Source organism: Melanerpes formicivorus, unplaced genomic scaffold, assembly GCF_026170545.1.
Source record: "Melanerpes formicivorus ecotype bairdi unplaced genomic scaffold, bMelFor1.0.p_v2 SCAF_40, whole genome shotgun sequence".
In the NCBI taxonomy this organism is placed as follows: domain Eukaryota; kingdom Metazoa; phylum Chordata; class Aves; order Piciformes; family Picidae; genus Melanerpes; species Melanerpes formicivorus.
Window position 1 is genome coordinate 5,434,969 of NW_027142392.1, and position 21,201 is coordinate 5,456,169.

Below are 21,201 nucleotides of genomic sequence, written 5' to 3' on the forward strand. Positions count from 1 at the left end.
CTAGAACTGAATGAATCCTTGTCAGTCCTCATGTGTTGCTGGCATGGGTGGATCCTGATAGGTTTTTTTCTGCTACAGACTATTATCATAGTAGTTTAGATCCTTGAAAAAAGGATACAACTCAAATTCCAGTTCTGATACAATAAAGGAAGGAAGATCAGAGGGCACCACCATTTGTAAAAACTCTAGTGCAGGACCATAGTAATGAAAAACCTGAAAAGAAATAAAACAAAAGAAAAGATCAGTGGCACTGTATATGATGTTATCTTAGTAAAACTTGCCTACCATGTGTGCAAAATGTAATTTTTACTAAGATTTGTGTGAATTGCCTTGTGTACTAAGACTAAACCATACCAGTTTTTATTTTAGGAGAACAGAAGTTACAGAAAAGATGAAGGGAGGCTGTAGCCAGGTGTGGGTTGGTCTCTTCTCCCAGGCAACCAGCATCAGAACAAGAGGACACAGTCTCAAGCTGCACCAGGGGAGGTTTAGGGTGGATGTTAGGAAGAAGTTCTTCACAGGAGGAGTGATTTGCCACTGGGAATGGGCTGCCCAGGGAGGTGCTGGAATCACCACCACTGGAGGAGTTTAGGAAGAGACTTGATGGGGTGTTTGTTGACATGGTTTAGCTGATTAGATGGTGCTGCGTGGTGGGTTGGACTTGATCTCAAAGGTCTTTTCCAACCTGATTAATTCTATTCTAAAGTCCTCTGCTAGAGGAATTTGCCTTACAAGTACATGTGAAAGATGTGTAAAGGAATAGAAAAACATTTCAAAATACTATATTAAACATAATTATATAAACCTCAAGGTATTTAATTGTGTTTAATAACTCTTGCTTTCTAGAATGTCAGCTACGTGCATCAAACAGATTGCAAGTCTCATCCAAACTGAAGGGAAAATGAGCTTTACCAGGAACAGATGGATGCAATCCAAAAAGTACATACTTAACCAAATAAAATAATGATCTCTCAACTGATACTGGTTTCCATAAACATTCACTTTTGCTTTCATCAACAAATACAACTCGAGAGTTCCCATCAAGTATCTATTTCCAGTAGAAAACGCGAAACAGCAACAGTAACTTAAAAACACCCTAACCTAAACTTTTAAAATGAAGTAGAAAAGGTTAAACACACACAGGATTCTTAAACAAATTACATATTTTGAGTATTAAGATTGAACAAAATCTCCATTTTTACTTGAAAAAAACTGTTGGCACCACATTCCCAAGAAGCAACAGATGAACTTTTAAGGACCTGTGTTGATAACACACGTGAACACACGTTCCTCAATCTCATGCAATCATTATTTCTAATTGTCAGTTCTGACTAAGGTTTCCCCAGTTACTAATTTTCACAGAGAAGTAAAAAAGATGAATTCTAGTGGCTCAAAGAAAGATCAAGAGTAGAACTTGCCTCTGGCAAAGCATCAGTATTCCTCCATTGTCGCTCTTCTTTAGCAGCAAAGCAAGAACATAAATGCGAAGTGCTGAATGTCTTCATTGAAGTGCCCTTGATAGAAAATTCTGGAAACTTAACTTCTGATCCAAACTGTGGAAAAAAAGAGGCAATAAATGTGCCAAGAGAGAAAGAAAAAGTAGTTCACTTCAGCCAGCTGTTACATGCATTACTGTTTTAAACAATCAGTATTATATTTGTTTCCAGCAGATCTGTAAAACTAGTATAAGGTAAGGCATAAGGTAAAGACCTGACTTGGATAACCAGCTGCTGGATCCAAAACCTTAATACTGAAAATATAAACATCACTGCCACAAAGCTGTCAGCCTTTGCACAAACATTAGACATGGGCTTGTAACAATGACTTACAGAGTTACATGGTGACTTGTGATAGATGCAAAACAATCTAATTTCGAACAAGGATCTCTAAGGCAAATTTTTCAGAGGAGAGCATCTGCGTTTCTGAAATTCAAATCCTGATGCTTTGATCTTATTTATCCTTTCATCACACCAAAAAGTAAGTTGTTGTCCCCCCTGCAGATACATTGCATATTACCTCCTTGAATTACAAATTTGGGTTAAAGGGCAACATGCACTGTACAAGAAATGCTTTAAATGATGTTCACAGATGCTTAAACAAAACATAACCATAGCTGAAAAGAAGTCAATTTACCTTTTTTTCCCATATCTGAATCTTTCCTCTCCAGAGTTCTTTTAAATCAATAATATTCATGACATTATCTGAAGATACAAAGTCTGCTGATAGATAGTCTGCAATCTTTTGCCAGCTACTGTAACAATGAAGAAGAATGAATCTGAGTTTCTTACTACAAATTACCATGCAGTGCAATTTGACTGTTTTTACCTATAACCTCTTAGCACTGTGTATGTTAAGACAGACATCTATAGTTTTACATTCTACAAAGTAAAACATATTCTAGAATTGCTGGTTCAGGCTCTGTAAAGGATGTTGTTTATATGCTCCATGAACATGACAGCAAAGAACTTCGTCAGATGTGAAATAAAAGTGGCTATAGCAAGCTGCAGGAATGCCATAGTGAGGTTGGTTGCTAGAAGCTACAGCAAAGCCAGGTAGCCCTCACTGGGGCTATCACTGGACATCCAGATTGTTTGTAGTTAGCCTTGTGAGTAGATGTGACTGCAGCACAAGTATTACCTTTCAAACCCAACAACAGAGAGATACAACCACCAGTCTGTGTGGGCCTTGCTGACAGAGTGCCCTCTAAGAGAAATCATCATCTTCAACAGACCAGGAAGAACAAGTGAGAGAACTTTTATCAGAGAAGATATATGCTCAAAGGGCTTCATTTTACACAAAAGGCAGGAAAAAAATACTCAGTCAAAAGCTGGCTGCCCAGGAAGATATCAATGAGCACTGAGATCAAGCACTCATGAAAGTCACTGCAGTAAGTTTATCTTCCTCCACACACTTTAGGAAGTACTATAGAGTAGATACATTGTTTATTCTATCCAATGACTAAGCATTCAACTTTTTCAACAGTTTTATTAAATTAGGATTAAATTTAATCTCATATTCTATGAAGAAAACTTGGATCTTGGACATGGAGAGGAGGGGAAGTGGAAGAGACCTTGCTAAGTTATTCAATATCCACAAAATTATTTACTGTACAGGAATGAAAAACAAACCACCACTGTGGTTTATATTGAGACATATCATGGCCTACTTATGACATATCATGGCCCACTTATGACAATTAAAAGAGGATAGTAAGGAAATTACTGGACTTAATTTCATAGTGAATTAGTTTAAATGTTAAGGCTCTTAGGAAGTAATTGAACATTTTTACTCCATTTTCAAAAGGGACAAATCAGACACTTTTTCCTCCTTGAAATGTATTATCAAAAGCAATATAAAACCTAAAGTAAAACCAGCAGTTGTGTATTGATTGAAGATTTAAAAACCAACCAACCAAACAAAAAAGCCCAAAAACAAACAAAAAGGAAAAGTGCAAACAATACAACTTACTATGCAGCACTGTACAACTTCCAAGCATCATAAGCACACTGTAGGCATCAGTGTTGGAAAAGAAAGGTAAAGTATTTTATCTTCTGCTTTCATAAAAAGAGACATTAGAAGACTTGCTTTTCTGCCTGCCCCTCTGGTTAGGATATGTGTTTACAATAATCAGGATGAGTACTTCCACCCCTCAAACAACTAAGAGAAGACAAATCTGTGTATTACTAAAGTATACACCTAAAGTACTTGAGATGCTGGTTTTATTTTCAATCACTGACATAGTAAACACAAAAGTGACCTTGTTAATAGGACTAAAATAAATGTCATACCCTTTAGAACCATCTGCTGCAATAGTGATTTGTGCAGAGTGCCATTCTTTCAGGTGTTTAAGGGCACCAATAGCAAGTAAGCAGTCTTTCAACTTGGGTCCATCTTGTTCAACAGCCTGCAGTATTACATCAACCATCGCTCTGCCTATAAAAACAATTACATATGAGTCAAAGTACCATTACTCAGTAAATGTGGAGGGTTTAGGCTATGCCTTTAAAATTTAGTTACAGATTTTGAGCAGAAAAGTAGAAAAATATAAGTAGATCACTATTGGGTATAAAAAGGAAAATGAAAGATTATTCTAAACAAACTCATTGCAGGAATATTTGCCATAGAATCAATAAAGTTGGAAAAGACCTCAGAGATCATCAAGTCCAACCTGTCACCGAAAACCTCATGACTAAACCATGGCTTCAAGTGCCACGTCCAATCCCCTCTTAAACACCTCCAGGGATGGTGACTTTACCACCTCCCCAGGCAGCCCATTCCAATGGTCAACAACTCTTTCTGTGAAGAACTTTCTCCTCACCTCGAGCCTAAACTTCCCCTGGTGCAGCTTGACACTGTGTCCTCTTGTTCTGGTGCTGGTTGTCTGGGAGAAGAGACCAATCCCCACCTGGCTACAACCACCCTTCAGGTAGTTGTAGAGAGCAATGAGGTCACCCCTGAGCCTCCTCTTCTGCAGGCTAAACAATCCCAGCTTCTGCTCGAGACCTCTCACCAGCCTTCTCTGGCCGTACCAAAACAACTCTTGCTTTTCTGATCTCTCTGCCTGCTTCGCTTGGGAGAGATCAACCTGCTTTTCGGTTGACTTTGGCTTGGCTGCGTTGTTAAGTCTTACCCGCTGCTTTCTCTCTGCGCCTTTCTCTCTTGTGGCACAGGAGAAGGGAGGGCAGTAGAATGGCTTCCCTGGTCTCTGACTAGGGGAGTTTTCATGTTGTTTGCTAATTGTAAATATCTGTAATACTAATGATATTGTAAATACTGCATATTTTGTACCTATCCATTGCATTCCATTGTAGAGTGTATTCTTGTTTGTAAATACAGCTTCCATTTGCTTCTAATTGAGTTGGTCTGGCAAAGTTAATGCTGGGGGGGAAATTTCAACCCACCACAAGTAAATTAATTTGTCATTTAAAGACAGAAAAGTACTGAGTATCACCTACTGCACTAAAATGGGTGTAAAGATCAACTTAAGTAACTTCAGCAAGATTTGAAACCATTTTCATGCATTTTAGCTCATGTCTTGCATTTTAGCTCACGTCTTGCTGCTTCTCATAGATTAATGAAAAGATTTTGCCATTTGCTCAGTTACATCCATTCTACATCTTTCTTCTCTGACAGATCAAAGGTGTCTCCAGTGCAACTGCTGCATCATTTTCGTCCTTTTAATACCTCTGAACTGCTATTTCTCATTCTTTCTGCATCCAGTTCCTTTGCTATCCCAAATCAACAGCTGCAGTATTACGCAACTCTAATATGCAAGGTGATAGCATCTCCGGTTCTATTTTCCTTTGCAGCTTCTTGGCTCCTACCCACTACCAATCAACTGGCAAGTAAGCAAGCCTGATATCAACACTTTCATTTTTTATCATAAATGTTTGTTGTGGCTGCATGCTGGATTTCATACTGCTTCCTGTCTGTTACTACTGTGGTGCTATTTTAGATGGAAAAAATTAATTATATAAATAGCTACCTTGAACTCTACTGAAATACAGCCTTTCAAAGAAAAAGGTAGCAAACTACTCTGTAAACTGATTTGCCATGCTACTCAGGCTCCATGTCCTTAAATTACTTGAAAGAGCTGCATATAACAAGCAAACTAACGTTCTCTGAGTTCTTCCATTTGATGATCATTTTGCCAGCTGAGTTTACACAGAAAAATAAACTCACACGAGATTGCCTTTTAAAAAGGGATTACCTGGAGCAGGCAGTTTATCAGCTAACTGATGTAGACTTTCTGCAGCTTCATCATAGATACTGAAAACAAAGAGCAAAATCCTTTAGAAACAAAAAGTTACAACTAATGAGCATTGCTTGGTGCAGTATCTGGTATCTTTGTAATTCTGCACAAACCTACTTTGGCAGTGAGATATACTTATCCCCCCTATTACTGAGGCAGACATAGGCTAAAGGACTTTGAAACAATCTGCAGGTAAACTGGAGGTAGGAATCAAGACAGATTAGCAAGAAACTCTTTTGATAGGTATTTGTCAGCTGTTAAGAAACTATAATTAGTCTATAAAAATTATATCTAGCTAAAAAAAATAAAGCTATGTTAAACAGAATAGTTTTCATCTGCTTATTCATAGTTAACTGTTACCTTGGAAATAAATTTACTTGTTAAAGTTTCTTGATTCCCTTGGATCATTACTGTTAAATGTCAAATCACTATTCTTCCAGTGAAAATAACAATATACATACTCAGCCATAGACAGTGACTCTCTGCTGTTATTGTCCTCTTCCTCAACATTTTGTATGGCTCCCAGGCATTCGTCAATACTTGTTTGGAGAGACTCTTTATTTTTCTGTGTGTCGAAATTGATTTCCTCCCAGTCAGAGCTGCAGAACTAATCAAGAAAAGAGAATTAATTAAGCAAAATAATTTTGAACATCACAGTTTCAACTTGCAGCAGAGACAGCCAGCTGAGGAATTTATATTCTAAAAACCCCCATGTCTTACCTGATAATAGCCACATATAACTTGACTTGCAAAGTACCATTTCTTTACACCTGGAACACCAGCCACTGAACATGCTGCAAAGAGATAAACATTTACTTAAAATAATCATTCCTCTGCAGCCTGCTGTTCCTACTATAACAAACACCTTTGATGAAAGATTCTATAAGTCCTTTAATGTGCTACTCAAGTTCTACTTTCCTCTAGCATGATATTAAGACACAAGCAAGCGTCGTAGCAAGTGTCTATAAATGATCCTCCGACTTAATAAGTAAGAGAATCCTTCTGGGCAATATTGCTCTCCATTTGCAGAAGTTGTACCACACCTGAACAAAACCACAACTTTCATAAATATGATTTACACAATTCACAAAACTAGATGCTCTCTTAACATTTCTATGCAACAAAAAGAAGGAGAGTTGCAAACAGCTTAACATTCCCATCTCCATGAATTTTAACAGCATATAATAGCTGCCCCACACAAACTACAATTACATGACAGTTGTGACAAGATGAGGATTTACAGCTCAGCACTAGATATCCAAACCAATTAAAGAACTAAGAAGGCATTTTTTAAACAAAGAATCCCAAACACCTAACCTACAGATTAGGGTTCTGAATTGATACCCAACTGATAAATGTTGCTTTAGCTGAAAAAATCAGAAGACATCACAGGAGTCATGAAAATACCAGCTGTCCCCTGATATGAGAAGCAAGCCATTTCATAGTGGTTTTTGATAAGCTTGATTGAAATTTGCCAATCTTTCAAAACCCTTCTCTTTCATTTCTTGTGTCCAGTCGATGTGATCACCTCCTAACACATCTGCTGATGAAATTATAACAGTTCTCCACAAAAACAGTACCAGCAGGAGCAGTCTTACCTGCAGGTTTAGGCATAATACAGAACTCGGGCATCAGTTCCTGACTTGTTTAATAATAATAATAATAATTATTATTATTATTATTATTAATAATAATAATAAATAATAAACCAGGTTGGAAGAGACCTTCAAGATCATCACGTCCAACCCATCAACCAATCCAACCCCCCCAAACAACTAACCCATGGCACCAAGCACCCCATCAACTCTCCTCCTGAACACCTCCAATGACAGCGACTCCACCACCTCCCCGGGCAGCCCATTCCAATGGGCAATCACTCTCTCTGTATAGAACTTTTTCCCAACATCCAACCTAAACCTCCCCTGGCACAGCCTGAGACTGTGTCCTCTTGTTCTGGTACTGGCTGCCTGGGAGAAGAGACCAACATCCGCCTGTCTACAGCTTCCCTTCAGGTAGTTGTAGAGAGCAATAAGGTCACCCCTGAGTCTCCTCCTCTCCAGGCTAAATTTCATCTAGATCGTCATGCCTAGCTTAGCTCCTTGATGATATTTACCTCACCACGCTGTACATTACTGTGTTTACCTGGGAATGTGCTAACATCTTCATTCATGGACGAGTTGCAGCTTTCCTTCAGGAACTGATGAACAGTTGCAGCAGCCCCAGCTGTAAAATAAACCAAACAAACCGAAACATTTTCTTAAGGCTGACTGAATTACAGACTTTAAGTCTCGCTTTCTTGCAGATGCGGCGCAAAGTTCAGCTTAACATTAGAAGTTTAAGGCTTTTTAAAATAGAGTCGACTACAGATCTGCAGGAACTTAAAAAACAAACAAACCAAGGAGTCGGATTTTGTGCAAGTCTCACTAAGGCAGCGTATGTCTCAGGAACTCTACCAAGTTCGATAACACTGTCGCTACGGAACACAAAAACCTCTAAGTTTCTGAAGGTTTAAGTCATCAGAGCCTTTGTCCAAAAAAAACCCCCAGACATTTAGGCAGGTGGGGGTCCAGAAAAGCCTGCACGGACGCAGGTCCTGGACCTGTGACCGCAAAGAAAACCCTCACGAAGCAAGCTCGGTGGGGCCCCGCGACAGGCGACTCCCCACACAGCGCGGCCTCTACTCTCCGGGCCCCATCCTCTCGCGGCAGTACCTGCCCCGGCGCCGCCGGCCGCAGCCCCCTCGCCCTTGCGGTCTCCCCAGCTCAAGAACAGGACGTAGCGGTCCATGGCCGGACGGCGAGGGCTCCGAACGGCCCGCGCTGCCAGCCTCGCGCCGCCCCTCACAGAGCAGCGCTTCCGCTTCCCGCCGGTGCGGCGGCTAAAGGGCTCCGCTTCCCTTCCCCTGCTCCGCCGTGGTGGGAGGGCGGCCATGGCTAGTTACACCAAAGCGGCCCAGGTGAGCGCTGCTCTCTTCCTCTACCTGGTCCAAACTGTGCTAGGGAGGTTGCTGCTTCTAAGGGAACACAGCGGCGGGACCCTGGCGGCTGCCGTGGTGCAGAGAGCGACTGGGAGGGAGCGGGGGAGATAGCGGGACGAGAAGGGCCCTGTGGGGAGGGCAGGGGCAGAGGGCGGCCTGCCCTGGTCGCGGTGCGGCCGTGCTCTCCGGTGTTGTCCCGTGGGGTGCCGCCTGGCAGCAGGCAGTAGCGGTCCGTAGGCCTGTGTCTGCCATGAGGGACAAGGCTCCCTGCCGCCGGCGTCTCGGGCTGCTAGGTTCATAAACTGCGTTTGGGGGGGTTGTGCCCTTCGCTGAGAGAGAGGGCACGAAGCAGTGACTTTATAGTTCCCTTAGCGGTAATAGAAGCTTGCAGCAGGAGCTCTTCATTCGTGAAACAAAACCTTCAGAGCTGGTAACCTTTCAGTGTTGTTGCATTCCGCTTGCATTGGAAGTGCCTACAGCATGCATTGCAGCCTGTAGCAGCGGTCTCCATCCATTTAACGGTTGTTTGAAGGGGTGTTGTTGAATGTTGATACGTCGTCTACTGTTTTGGAGTGTCAAAAGGGAAAGAAAAAAAGTGTTGATTGAAATGGAGAAGCTAAATTTATGTTTGGTAGGGTGAACTTCTGTATATACTACCTCTCTTTTCTCTTTAGCAATGGGCTACTTTTGCCAGAGCCTGGTACCTCCTCGATGCAAAGATGCAACCACCAGGAAAAATAGCAGTTGCCACTGCAATGAGACTGGAAGGCAGGCATAAACCTATTTATCATGCATTAAGTAAGTATTGCAGGAGAAAAAGCAGAGTTGCTTTTCTCCACTCACATTCTTCTCAGTTCAGTTATAAAGTCAAGCATGATTAAAAAAGTTTACATTTTTCAATTATCTATACACTGCAAACATTTTCATTTTCCTTCTCGTGTTTTTCCATCATACCCCTTTACAGCCTTGTGTAGTTGTCTTTACCAATCTACCTCTCTACCAATGTAGAGGTCATTATGAAGTCATTATTTACTATCAGTAGGTGAATTACAGTGGATTTTGATTCTACTGGGAAAAACAAAAACAAACCCCCAAACCTTGAAATGGGCTTTGTGGCACTGATTTTTAAATCACAGAACGTTAGGGATTGGAAGGGACCTCCAGAGGCCAACCTCCTAGGGGTTGGCAGGCCACAGAGGAACGCATCCAGGTGGATTTTGAAAGTCTCCAGAGAAGGAGACTTTACAAACTCTCTGGGCAGCCTGTTCTAGTGTTCCATCACACTGAAACACTGATCTGATTCTTGATTAGGTTTTCTGAATGCTACCTTTCAGTAGCTACACAACACCACAGGCACTTGGAGTGGTTCTTTGTTCTGCATAAGGTTCAGAGAAGTCCCGTCTCCATGAGGCAGCAGGCACAATCTGAAACAGAGGAGGTTCCCTCTGAACATCAGGAAACATTATTTACTGTGAGAGTGACTCAAGAGTGGTTGCCCAGGAGGTTCTGGAGCCTCCGTCCTTGGAGACACTCAAAAGCTGTTCGCACTTAAGTGGGAGGTTGGGCCTCCAGAAGTCTCTTCCAACGGCAGATATTCAGTGATGATACGGCTGAAGCCTCTCTGTTTCTTAAATGGGAGATGTAATCATTGTTGAAAGGTAATTTCACATGAAAAAATCTTTGCTTTTCTGCAAATTAGAAGATTCAGCAGTGAAGATGCATCTGTGATTTTGTCCATGGTGATAAGTATATGATAGATAGAAGACATGGATAGACAGAAGACTGAAATATAAAGGAAGCAGAAAACTTTTCTTGTACTAAAATCATACTTATCTGTATTCTATACTAGAAGGTAGTAGTATTTGAAGTGCTCTAAAGATGTTTTGAGTTCTGCTCTTGCAAATTATGCCTTATCCACAAGATGTCACTGAAGACTTGAGCTGACTGGAAAATAAAGCAGACAATGAGAGGAAGTGTATTTTACTGTTCTGGGATAAAGATCTTTGATACTTTTATGTTCATGAAGTTATAAAATCCTGGAAAGTCATTTGAAGAGTAACTGAACTATTCCATAAATTGTTATCAAATGCAGCACACCTGGGACATACATTGCTAAGTTACTACTACTGAGTCATTTGACAGTCTCTAAGAGCAAATATGCATGATCTTGTGGTTCAGGACAAAAAACACCACCACCAACAGAAGCATGTTATGTGAGCTGACAGTTCCTTAGAATAACATTGTGGGAAGAATTACTTTTAAAAAAATTTGTGTTCAGACACCCTTCCATAAAATCAATATCTATTTATTGTGTGAAAACTATCTAGAGCTGAGTTTAAGCTGTGGTTAGGGAAGGAAAGAAATTTGATTTGACTCCACCACCTCCCTGGGCAGCCCATTCCAATGGCCAACAATTCTTCCTGTGAAGAACTTTCTCCTCACCCCTAGCCTAAACCTCCCCGGTGCAGCTTGAGACTGTGTCTTCTTGGGTACAGCCTCCCTTCAGGTAGTTGTAGAGAGCAGTAAGGTCTCCCCTGAGCCACCTCTTCTGCAGGCTAAACAATCCCAGCTCCCTCAGCATCTCCTCACAGGGCTTGTGTTTGAGCCTTCGCCCCAGCCTCGCTGCCCTTCGCCCCAGCCTCGCTGCCCTTCGCCCCAGCCTCGCTGCCCTTCGCCCCAGCCTCGCTGCCCTTCGCCCCAGCCTCGCTGCCCTTCGCCCCAGCCTCGCTGCCCTTCGCCCCAGCCTCGCTGCCCTTCGCCCCAGCCTCGCTGCCCTTCTCTGGACACATTCAAGAGTCTCAATGTCCTTAAATTGAGGGGCCCAGAACTGTACACAGTACTCAAGGTGTGGCCTAACCAGTGCTGAGTACAGGGGCACAATGACTTCCCTGCTTCTGCTGGCCACACTATTTTTGATGCAGGTCAGGATGCCATTGGTCTTCTTGGCCTCCTGGGCACACTGCTGTCTGTCAATCAGTACCCTCAGGTCCCTTTCTGTCTGGCTGCTCTCCAGCCACTCTGACCCCAGCCTGTAGCACTGCATGGGGTTATTGTGGCCAAAGTGCAGCACCCAACACTTAGACTTGTTGAATGCCATCCTGTTGGACTCTGCCCATCTGTCCAGCCTGTCAAGGTCCCTCTGCAGTGCCCTTTAACCCCCTAACAGATCAACGTCTGCTCCCAACTTGGTGCCATCAGCAAATTTACTGATGACAGACTCAATCCCCTCATCCAGATCATCAATAAAGATATTGAACTGGGTGGGGCCCAGAATTGATCCCTGGGGGACACCACTAGTGACTGGCTGCCACCACTAGTGACTGGCTGCCAGCTGGATGTGGCACCATTCACCACCACTCTCTGGGCACGGCCATCCAGCCAGTTCCTAACCCAGCACAGAGTGCTGCTGTCCAAGCCATGGGCTGAGAGCTTGTCCAGGAGTTTGCTGTGGGGAACAGTGTCAAATTCCTTGCTGAAGTCCAGGTAGAATACATCCACAGCCTTCCCCACATCCACCAGGCGGGTCATCTGCTCATAGAAGGAGATCAGGTTGGTCAGGCAGGACCTGCCCTTCCCAAATCCATGTTGGCTGGGCCTGATCCCTCGGCCATCCTTCAGGTGTACTTCACAGCTTCACACTACAGAACCAGCAGCTTCACACTACAGAACCAAAAGTAACGGGCCAGATTAAAAAAAAAAAATGGTGATATAATTCTTTATGTGGGACTGAGCAGGTATAGGTGAGCCACTTGAGTTGCTTAGGTAGTGTTCTCTGCATCCTCTAAGGAGAAAGCTGTTCTAGATGACAATATCCTGCAAACCTGATCTGGCCCAGCTGTTACGCTAGACTGCAGTATTAGTTATAATGACTAGAAGTATCCTCTCAGATTTGTCTTCTGATGAAAGATTTGGCAAGTAATTTTGTCAGTCTTGTGAGCTAAGACTATGATAAACCATTTATTTATTTAGAATAAACCAAACCAGGTTGGAAGAGACCTTCAAGATCATCGCATCCAACCCATCAACCAATCCAACCCACCTAAACAACTAACTCATGGCACCAAGCACCCCATCAGGTCTCCTCCTGAAAACCTCCAATGATGCCTACTTTGATGACCATTTCATCCTTAATTAAAATGTAGGAAGAGAAATGCTTGCACATGAAACATGTTTTTAATTGTGTGGTAGGAATTCCTTAAGTTATGAGGTGAGGAGAAAGTTCTTCACAGAAAGATTAATTGGCCATTGGAATAGATTGCCCTGGGAGGTGGTGGAGTCCTCATCCCTGGAGGTGTTCAAAACAGGATTGGATGTGGCTCTTGAACCCATGGTTTAGTTGTCATGAGGTGTTAGGTGTTAGGTTGGACTTGATGATCTCTGAGGTCTTTTCCAACCTGGTTGATTCTATGATTCTATAAAACTAAGCTGCCACAGTAAATTAAATCTCTGTATGTTTATCTGAAGAGGTGCAGTATACATGCTGTATGTAACAAGCTGCACATACTGACCTTGTTTTGATGGAAAACAAAATGATGAAAGAGTACTTTGAGATTATAGTTAATATTTTCCACCAATTTCTCCCTTGTAGATGACTGCGGGGATCATGTTGTCATAATAAATACAAGACATATTGCCTTCTCTGGTAACAAATGGGAACAGAAAGTATATTCTTCACATACTGGGTAAGCTTTAGCAAAAAACACTCAAATGAGTGTAATGGTAAATTTGTCATGTTTCTAAAAGAACAGTATTTTTTAGCATATTAATTGAAAAGGGAATTCCTGGTTACACGTTTTGGGTTTTGTTTTGCACGTGTTACAGCGTTTAAAAATATGCTTGCTGCCTTTTTTTGCTTGTTGTTTCCCCCCCCTTTAATCTACCTCAAAGGTAGTTGTTGTAATTGAGTAAATGAACAGGTTTGGTGAGCCAGCTTGTTTTGCATGAACCCATGAACCCAATGACCAAGACTGCTCTATTCAATAAGCAGTAGAAGACATTCCTATGGGCGATGGAGATTGGAGTCAATACGGCTGACCAATATGATCGAGTATTGTTCCTTTATTGTTCAGTGTTGCAGGCCTATGGTGCAGGCCTGTGGTGTGAGTATAGCACAGTAAAGTGTAGAAGAAGAAGAGACAGGAAAGGCAGAAGTGTGTAGCAAGGGAACTTCTACAACTTACATAAACTTGGAGTGCGTTGTTGGCATGGCTTCATTGGTTCCCATCGCACTATTACAGATTATTGGTCCAACTACTAACCACACGCAAGGTTTGTTGATGCAGGTGCATGTCCTGTTGTTCCAAGATAACTTTCCATGTTTATAGCTACCAGTGCCCTGTTGTAGTTACATGCTGCAGGCACAGCACTGCTTTGCTAAACTGCTAGCTGGCTCTGCACTTAGGCTGAGCATGGCCTACCACCATGTCAGACTCTAGGCCTGCACTGCCAGATTGCTCACACTGCTTGTCGCTGGCATTGCCACACATTCCTATTGGCACTCCACTTTTAAGGTATAGACAGTTGCCAACTTCATTTACTTTATTCTACTGGTACCTGTATACCAGACAATAAATACCAAGATTTATATATTACTGGATTGGAGGATGGAAAAAGGAATAAAAAAGAAACTGGAAAAACTAGGAAGAAATGAGATGTTCTTAAGACATACTAATGTGTACCATAGTGTATCATCTATTATTCTGGCAGGCCTAACTTGTTTATGGATGGACGTGCAATAAAGAACTACAGTGTGACAATGATCAGTTCACAACAGTTGCTGCTATTTTATACAGTGACAACACTAGATAAAAAAATATTTGAATTTGAAAGTATGTCCTGTCAGGGAGATTAATGAATCCCATTAGTACTAGTAAAATTAGTTTTCTCCATGTTTCAGTCCCGTAATTCACTGCTGAATTGCTGAGAAGTTGTTGTTCAGAGCTCATGGAAATTAACATGCTTTTTTCCCCCTCCCACCATCCCTGTGACTTGATAAAAATTTTTACTGAAAGCTTCTTGCAAGCTAAAGCACTTGCCTGAGCAGCTAAGTTGGCTCTGAGTAAGTGAAAAGAATTGTAGAATTAAAACACTTAAATCTGTCCAGCTCCTTAAGTGGTCATATTTTAATGACATTAAGCTTATTTTAATTTCACTTATACTGATACCTAGTAGTGTAATTAAAATTAATCCCAGCTTTACCTCACATCCATGTAATTTTTTGCAGCACTCTATCATTTCATAAAAGCATAAGCTTTATGAATTAGTGCCTGTGAAACACAAACTTTTAATACTCAGGGGAATAAGAAAGTACAAATGGCATTAAACTTGGATAGAATCTTCCTAATACAAGATAGTTGTTGGTTTCGTGAGAACAACTTCCTTTTTTGAAGGCTTGTGAGGCCATTACACTTTTGTTTAAGCTGTGGTAATATTTGTGTTAACATTGTAATTGAGCATATAGTGTTAAGCTTCTATGTTTGTTCTGTTTTTCTAGCTATCCTGGTGGTTTCAAACAAGTGACAGCAACTCAACTCCATCTGAAGGATCCAACTGCTGTAAGTGTTTCTCCTTCTTCCCTTTGATTTGTGAAGATGATTTATTTTCATTTATCTAGTTCCATTAAACAAAAGGGATCAGTTACCTGCATGCCTAAAGCTAAATTACAGACATTCTGCTGTGAGCTCTTAGAAGCTTGGCTTGTGACAGTGTTTATGTAAACAGCATGTTTTGAGGGTGAGATTATAGGTTATGCATTTTTGTGATTCATCCATGCTGTCCAAATGAGCGAGTTAACTGCATTTGCTTAACTCATTTCTGACTGATTTGCTTGCTTTTCATTTCAGAGGTCTGACCTTTCTCATAAGCAAGCTGCCTCAAGTAAAATTGAGCTTTACTTCAGCTTAACCACCCTACCTCTTTAAGGGCCAGCAAGAATAATGCTAATCTTAAAAATGCTAAAATGTCTGGCTGCCTCTTTCTCCCATTAACGTTCTGCTATAGGTTTTGTTTGTTTGCTTGTTTGTTTCTCTTAATATTTTCTGCAGTGCTCTGTCCATCATCTGTGAAAGAATTGGAAATGGTGATTATGCTGAACTTAAGTCTATCTACAAAATGCCTGTATTAGACTGTTATAAATACAAATGTTGGTGTTGATATGTTTGTTACTGGTTAAAAAAACCAGGGTGCCAGACAGGAACATTTTGGGATGTTGACTTATGCAGTTATGAAATTACTTTTATCAGAGCTTTGAATGGCTGGCCTTGGGGGACTGAGTTTTCTAAGCACTATTTTTTTCTGAACATGGTATGAGGCCCACAGAGATTAACCTGTGTTTATTTTTGGCTTTGAAATGCTTTGGTTTCATTACCTTACATGAGAGCTACACAAACACTTCTTCCTTTTCCTAGAGAAATTGTGTGTGCTGTAAAACACTCAGGTTTTGTTCCTTACTTTTTAATCTGTCATTTAGCAATCCTGATTTGTCCCAAGACTCTCCTATACAATATGTCAATTAAAAAGTGGTCTACCATCTGAATTTGCTGGGGGTTTATTTTGACTTTAGCATTTTCTTTCCTTGAAGTGAAATCCCACAGTTCAGTATTATTTTCTGTCTGGAATTTTTCAAGATGATTTGAATTCTTTGGAGAACGCGTTCCAAGATTGCCATTCCTGTGGGAATTCTTGGTAGTTCCATGTCTAAAATGGATTCTCCAAGCTTTTTCATTTGAGCCTCACCCAGAAACTGTACACTGGGAGGCAGCGTAACACCACGTGTTTGTTTGGGCCTGGGAGTAGGATGCTCTGTAAACTGCCTTCTCTGTTCATTCTGAAATACTCTCTTGCCAGACTCGCAGATGACTTTCTGTGCAGAGGAGGATTGCATACGTTGCCAATAACTAAAGTCTTGGACAGAGACTTGGAAATTGGTGATGTGGCTCAAGGGTTGGTCTAATTCAGTTAGAGAAACTTCTTTTCAGACAGAATTGTGGAGAGCAATGAGCTATTTCATTCTATTGAAAACAAAGCATTCATATGGCCCTCTCAAAGATAATCTCAAATGTATTTTTCTCATAATTAATAGTAGCTGGTGTTAATTTGGGATGTTATATTCTGTATGTCTAGCTGTTAGAGGTTTTGGCTTGCAAGTGACTTTATGACTAGAAATACTTATTTACTGGTTGAATTGTTTTGGTCTGAAATGCTTTGAGATAATGACAAAGATGGAAATTATAATGGTATTTTATTAGCATGTTTTATTCTTAGAAATAGCTTTGAAAACCCAAAAAAGGATTACTGTGCAGAGAACAATGCCTAGGCTAAGTAGGATTTGGATCTCAAAGTGTGAGCTGAATGTTGGATAGTTACTGTGCAGACCTCTGTAAATCACTCCCACAGTATCACAGTATAACTAAGGTTGGAAGAGACCTCAAGGATCATCAAGTCCAACCTATCAACACAGACCTCATGATTAGACCATGGCACCAAGTGCCACGTCCAGTCTCCTCTTGAACACCTCCAGGGATGGTGACTCTACCACCTCCCTGGGCAGCACATTCCAATGACAAACAACTCGCTCGGTGAAGAACTTTCTCCTCACCTCGCGTCTAAACCTCCCCTGGCGCAGCTTGAGACTGTGTCCTCTTGTTCTGGTGCTGGTTCCCTGGGAGAAGAGACCAACCCCTTCCCTCCCAGTTCACTTCCTTGAATTAAAGAGACCTTTTTTCTTTTAAACTTCTTAAATTCAATTCCTGCAAGCTAGTGGAATTAGGTAGGCTGTAGGGAACAGACTGTATCTTTCTGTGGAATCAGTCTTCATTCTGCAAGGCATTGTTTTCATCCTGGAGCCTCCTGCTTTTTCTCTGCCCTTGGTCTTGCTATCCCCCAGTAGCTCATTGCAACACTGCTTCATTAGATGAGTCAACATTATTTTTGGGAGTAGTGCTGTTACAGAAATTAAGGCATTAAATTAATGGAAGAGGCTAATTCCAGGGAAAAGACTGTTTATATATGAATGTTGTAAAATTTCATAGTGTTACACTGAGGTTTTGCAATGGATATGGCTAGTTTTGGTTTATTTAAGACCTAGATTAGAACTTGTAAGATTCTGTGAGTGTGTGTATATAGTAGACCTCTGATCCTGATTAGCACTGTCTTTAATTACATAGGTCTAAATTCAAACATACAAATCCCCAAGAGAAATATTTTCCCATTACAGCTTTGTTTAAACATAGTTTCTAGTATACAGAGACTGTTCTTGGGAAAAACTGGTGCATGGCTAATAGATAATTGAAATGGTTATAATGAGAAGTTTGATACAAGATGGTATAGGGGCAGATGATGATCTTGATGATAGTCTCAGGAGGCTGACATAATTTTACTTATCTTACTAAGTTTGAGCCTTTTTATTTCTCACAGGTAGTAATTAGTGCTTCAGAAGGTTTTCTGCTGAATTTTGAATGTGTATGTGCTTTTTTTTCCCTTTTCATGGGATGATTCAGGTAGGACCTCTGGAGGTCCCTAGTCAAACCTCATTCAAAGCAATGTCAGTTGTTAGGTTGGCTAAGGCAGATGAGGGCTTCATCCAGGCTGGTCTTGAAAGCCTCCCATGGCAACCATTTCCAGTCCTTGGCTTTTCTTGTTTGGAAAGAACAAAAAGACACCTCTGCCATTTATAATGTTAATCTCAGATGTATAAGACACTTCTGCCATTTATAAGGTTCATTTCAGATGTATAATTTTGTGCCTCAGATGGACACAATATTTTTTCCACTTTTAAGTACCTTTTACTTAATATAGGGCAGTAAATACAACTAGAGATCTGCATAGTTGATGTTGTGTGTAGAATTTATAAGTTCCATATTCATTGTGCCAAGTTATGTGTGCCAACACTTGGAAAAATTCTTTTTTATGGAGGGGAAAATATGCCAGCGTGTTGCCAGAAAGATATCGGAAGTGATAAGCTCAGCTCATTTTCTACCTTTAGCACATTTGAGTTCCTTTGGGAGGTGTGAGGAGGGGAGTGTCTGCAAATGCGTTCATAATTTCTGGTGTTTTCAGTTGTCTGCTCTCCTGGAGAAGTATCAGGGAATAGGTCTTGTCTGTAGGACTTGACCAGGCTAAAAAACAGCTTCACATTTCGGCCTTTTCCTTATCTTAGATTTAGTGGAAATTCCTGAGTATTAAACATGCATTTTAGGTGCAGCATAACAACCTGTTACTGTGGCTCAAAACTGCAGGTCGGTATAGTACTAGTATTCTGCAGAGCAGTGCTTCTCTCTTAGGAGATATATTAGCAAGTAGAATTAATTTCCAGTATAGGTTGCTAAGGAAAAAACAGTTTGAAAGGTTCGGTGAGTTTTCTTTGCCAGCAGAGCCTTTTGAATAGAAAGGCAACAGTTAACCCATTTCAGTTGTGGTACAGGTATTTTGAATGCATAGAAAGCTGGGGATTTCTTGTTTATTTTTAACCAAATGTGCAGAAGTTTTGTTTACCTGGAAAAATGCTGACAGGCATGAGACCAACACTTTCAAATTACTCTTTGAAGTACTTCATATGCAAAGAGTGAAAGATGTACTTCGAAATCCCACAGGATAGAGAAGGAACAAATACTGCATTGAATAAACTTTCTGGTGAAATCTTGCAGGTAGTAAACTCATCAGGACAAAGTTTCCAATCAGTTCTTACTCTGCTTTTTAAAAGCAAGCAAACCTTGGTGGCTTTGTTTGGGTTCTTCCAGGGGTGTTTCAGGGTTGTGGTTTGGTTTGGTTTGGTTCGTTTGGGGTTTTGTTGGCGATTGGTTGGCTTGGTTTTGGTTGTTTGGGGTTTTTTGTTGGGATTTTTGTTGGTTAGTTTGTTGGGGTGTTTTTTTTTTGTTGGTGTGGGGGGGTTGTTTGTTTCATTTAGTTGCATTGGTTCATTTCTTTTGGTTGGTTGGTTTCTTGTTTTTTCATTTGGTGTGAGGTTTCTTTTGGCTGCGTCGGAAACTACCCTACCCCCCCCCAAAAAAATAGGAAAAAAAAAAGACCAAAAACAAAAGAGAAAGCAGAAAACATGTTAGGCTAATACCAAATGCTCAGTGAGAGGCTTGACCTTTGCAGTATTCACAGGCTGTATTGCTTCTGACAAAGAAATAATAGGCAATAATTGTTTGGAATGAGTGTTACCTGCTAGGGAAGATTATTAAGCCAGGCAGGGTAGCTCTCTGGAAATACGCTGGGAGGAAGCCTCTGGGGATGTCAGGGTTATGGATTGCTCTGCCACTGGTATTCATGGGAAGGGGCTTAAAATGTTCAAATTCTCCTTTTGAATGCTTTTTAGCAACCACTTGCAGATACAGACTTGCCATTATGTCAGCATAAAAATACTTCTGAAGAAAAGCTCAGACACAAACCATGATTAAATCTTGCTGTTGGTGTTTGGAAGCCTATTTTCTTTACACCAGTCGGGGATATTTGATATAATATATCCAAATATTAGAAGTCAGTTACTGAAACACCAGATACAATGTTTTATTTTATTACTATGGAGTAATGTGTTTTCATTAAGCTTTTTCACTAAGCAGAGCAAAACTTCAGAGTTAGGACAAGTACACAGAAGATAACATGGCATGTAAAGGAGAATACTATTACAGAAGCTGCTGTCTTTAAACCCTCTAGGTGCTCTAGATAAATCTTACAGCGGGTCTTTTCCTTCATGGCAGACAAAAATGAATACTTTTTTGTTAAAATACTCTGAATCCATTTCATCCTTGAATTTGCAAGGCACTGATTAAAGAACATGTGAAAATTCTAAGTTTTAAAGTGCTGGACAGTAGTGGAAAACCAAAGTGGCATACAATGGAAGTTTGTCTATGAACAGATAATTCCTGTGGCACTTTTAAGAACATTCATTTTTGCTTTACTCTCAGGTGAAGTTCTTGGAGTGCTTTTATAACACATGGTGAAAAGAACAATATTGTACACAGAACAGAAAGCCAAGAACTGGTAGAAGAAGATCATAGTACCAAGCTGTACTTCAGAGCAAGCAGCATCTCCTGAAACTGCTTTTACCTTTTTAAAGTGTGTGCTGTAATTAATCCCTTTGTTTTCTCTGGAGCACTGTGTCCTTCCCATGTTGTGGAGTTGCTTCCTGGTGATTATTGGATTTAACTCAGCTGTTAGCATAGACTTTTGGAAATGCAGCCAATTATTTTGTGCTTCTCAGGACCAGGAGTGGTATTCCTCTGTTGATCCCGTCTTAAAAGTGTGTTTTATCTGGCAAAGAATCTTTCTCAGAACTTGGTCTCCATCAAACATAGCCTGCAACTTGCATACAAGCCAAAAATGGAAATGTTCAAGCTTCACACAGGGTTGCAGATATTTTTTTACTATTTTTTAATTTGTTCATATTCATAAAATGTTAGAGTGCATAGTAAGGGACTGAGTGCAAGAGTTTTACTGCAGCTGCATTCAGCTCCTTTTCTTCCTAGAGTAA

The 21,201-nt window shown here is 40.8% G+C and overlaps 2 protein-coding genes across 2 annotated transcripts in view; one reads left to right on the top strand and one right to left on the bottom strand.

Moving 5' to 3' along the window:
* The window catches only part of MTBP (MDM2 binding protein), a 34,307-nt gene extending 25,729 nt beyond the window's left edge, over nucleotides 1–8,578 (bottom strand). Inside the window, exons 1-9 of the mRNA XM_068158635.1 lie at nucleotides 8,464–8,578; nucleotides 7,895–7,975; nucleotides 6,473–6,546; nucleotides 6,214–6,359; nucleotides 5,711–5,769; nucleotides 3,789–3,933; nucleotides 2,134–2,251; nucleotides 1,419–1,553; nucleotides 119–213 (exon numbers count right to left, since the gene is read on the bottom strand). Coding sequence (XP_068014736.1) covers nucleotides 119–213; nucleotides 1,419–1,553; nucleotides 2,134–2,251; nucleotides 3,789–3,933; nucleotides 5,711–5,769; nucleotides 6,214–6,359; nucleotides 6,473–6,546; nucleotides 7,895–7,975; nucleotides 8,464–8,539 — 929 coding nt within the window. The 5' untranslated portion in view covers nucleotides 8,540–8,578. The remainder of the gene's footprint in view (nucleotides 1–118; nucleotides 214–1,418; nucleotides 1,554–2,133; nucleotides 2,252–3,788; nucleotides 3,934–5,710; nucleotides 5,770–6,213; nucleotides 6,360–6,472; nucleotides 6,547–7,894; nucleotides 7,976–8,463) is intronic.
* Nucleotides 8,579–8,630: 52 nt separating this feature from the next.
* Nucleotides 8,631–21,201, top strand: part of MRPL13 (mitochondrial ribosomal protein L13) — a 32,159-nt gene continuing 19,588 nt past the window's right edge. Inside the window, exons 1-4 of the mRNA XM_068158637.1 lie at nucleotides 8,631–8,708; nucleotides 9,404–9,527; nucleotides 13,318–13,411; nucleotides 15,223–15,283. Of these exons, the coding sequence (XP_068014738.1) occupies nucleotides 8,682–8,708; nucleotides 9,404–9,527; nucleotides 13,318–13,411; nucleotides 15,223–15,283 (306 nt within the window). The 5' untranslated portion in view covers nucleotides 8,631–8,681. The remainder of the gene's footprint in view (nucleotides 8,709–9,403; nucleotides 9,528–13,317; nucleotides 13,412–15,222; nucleotides 15,284–21,201) is intronic.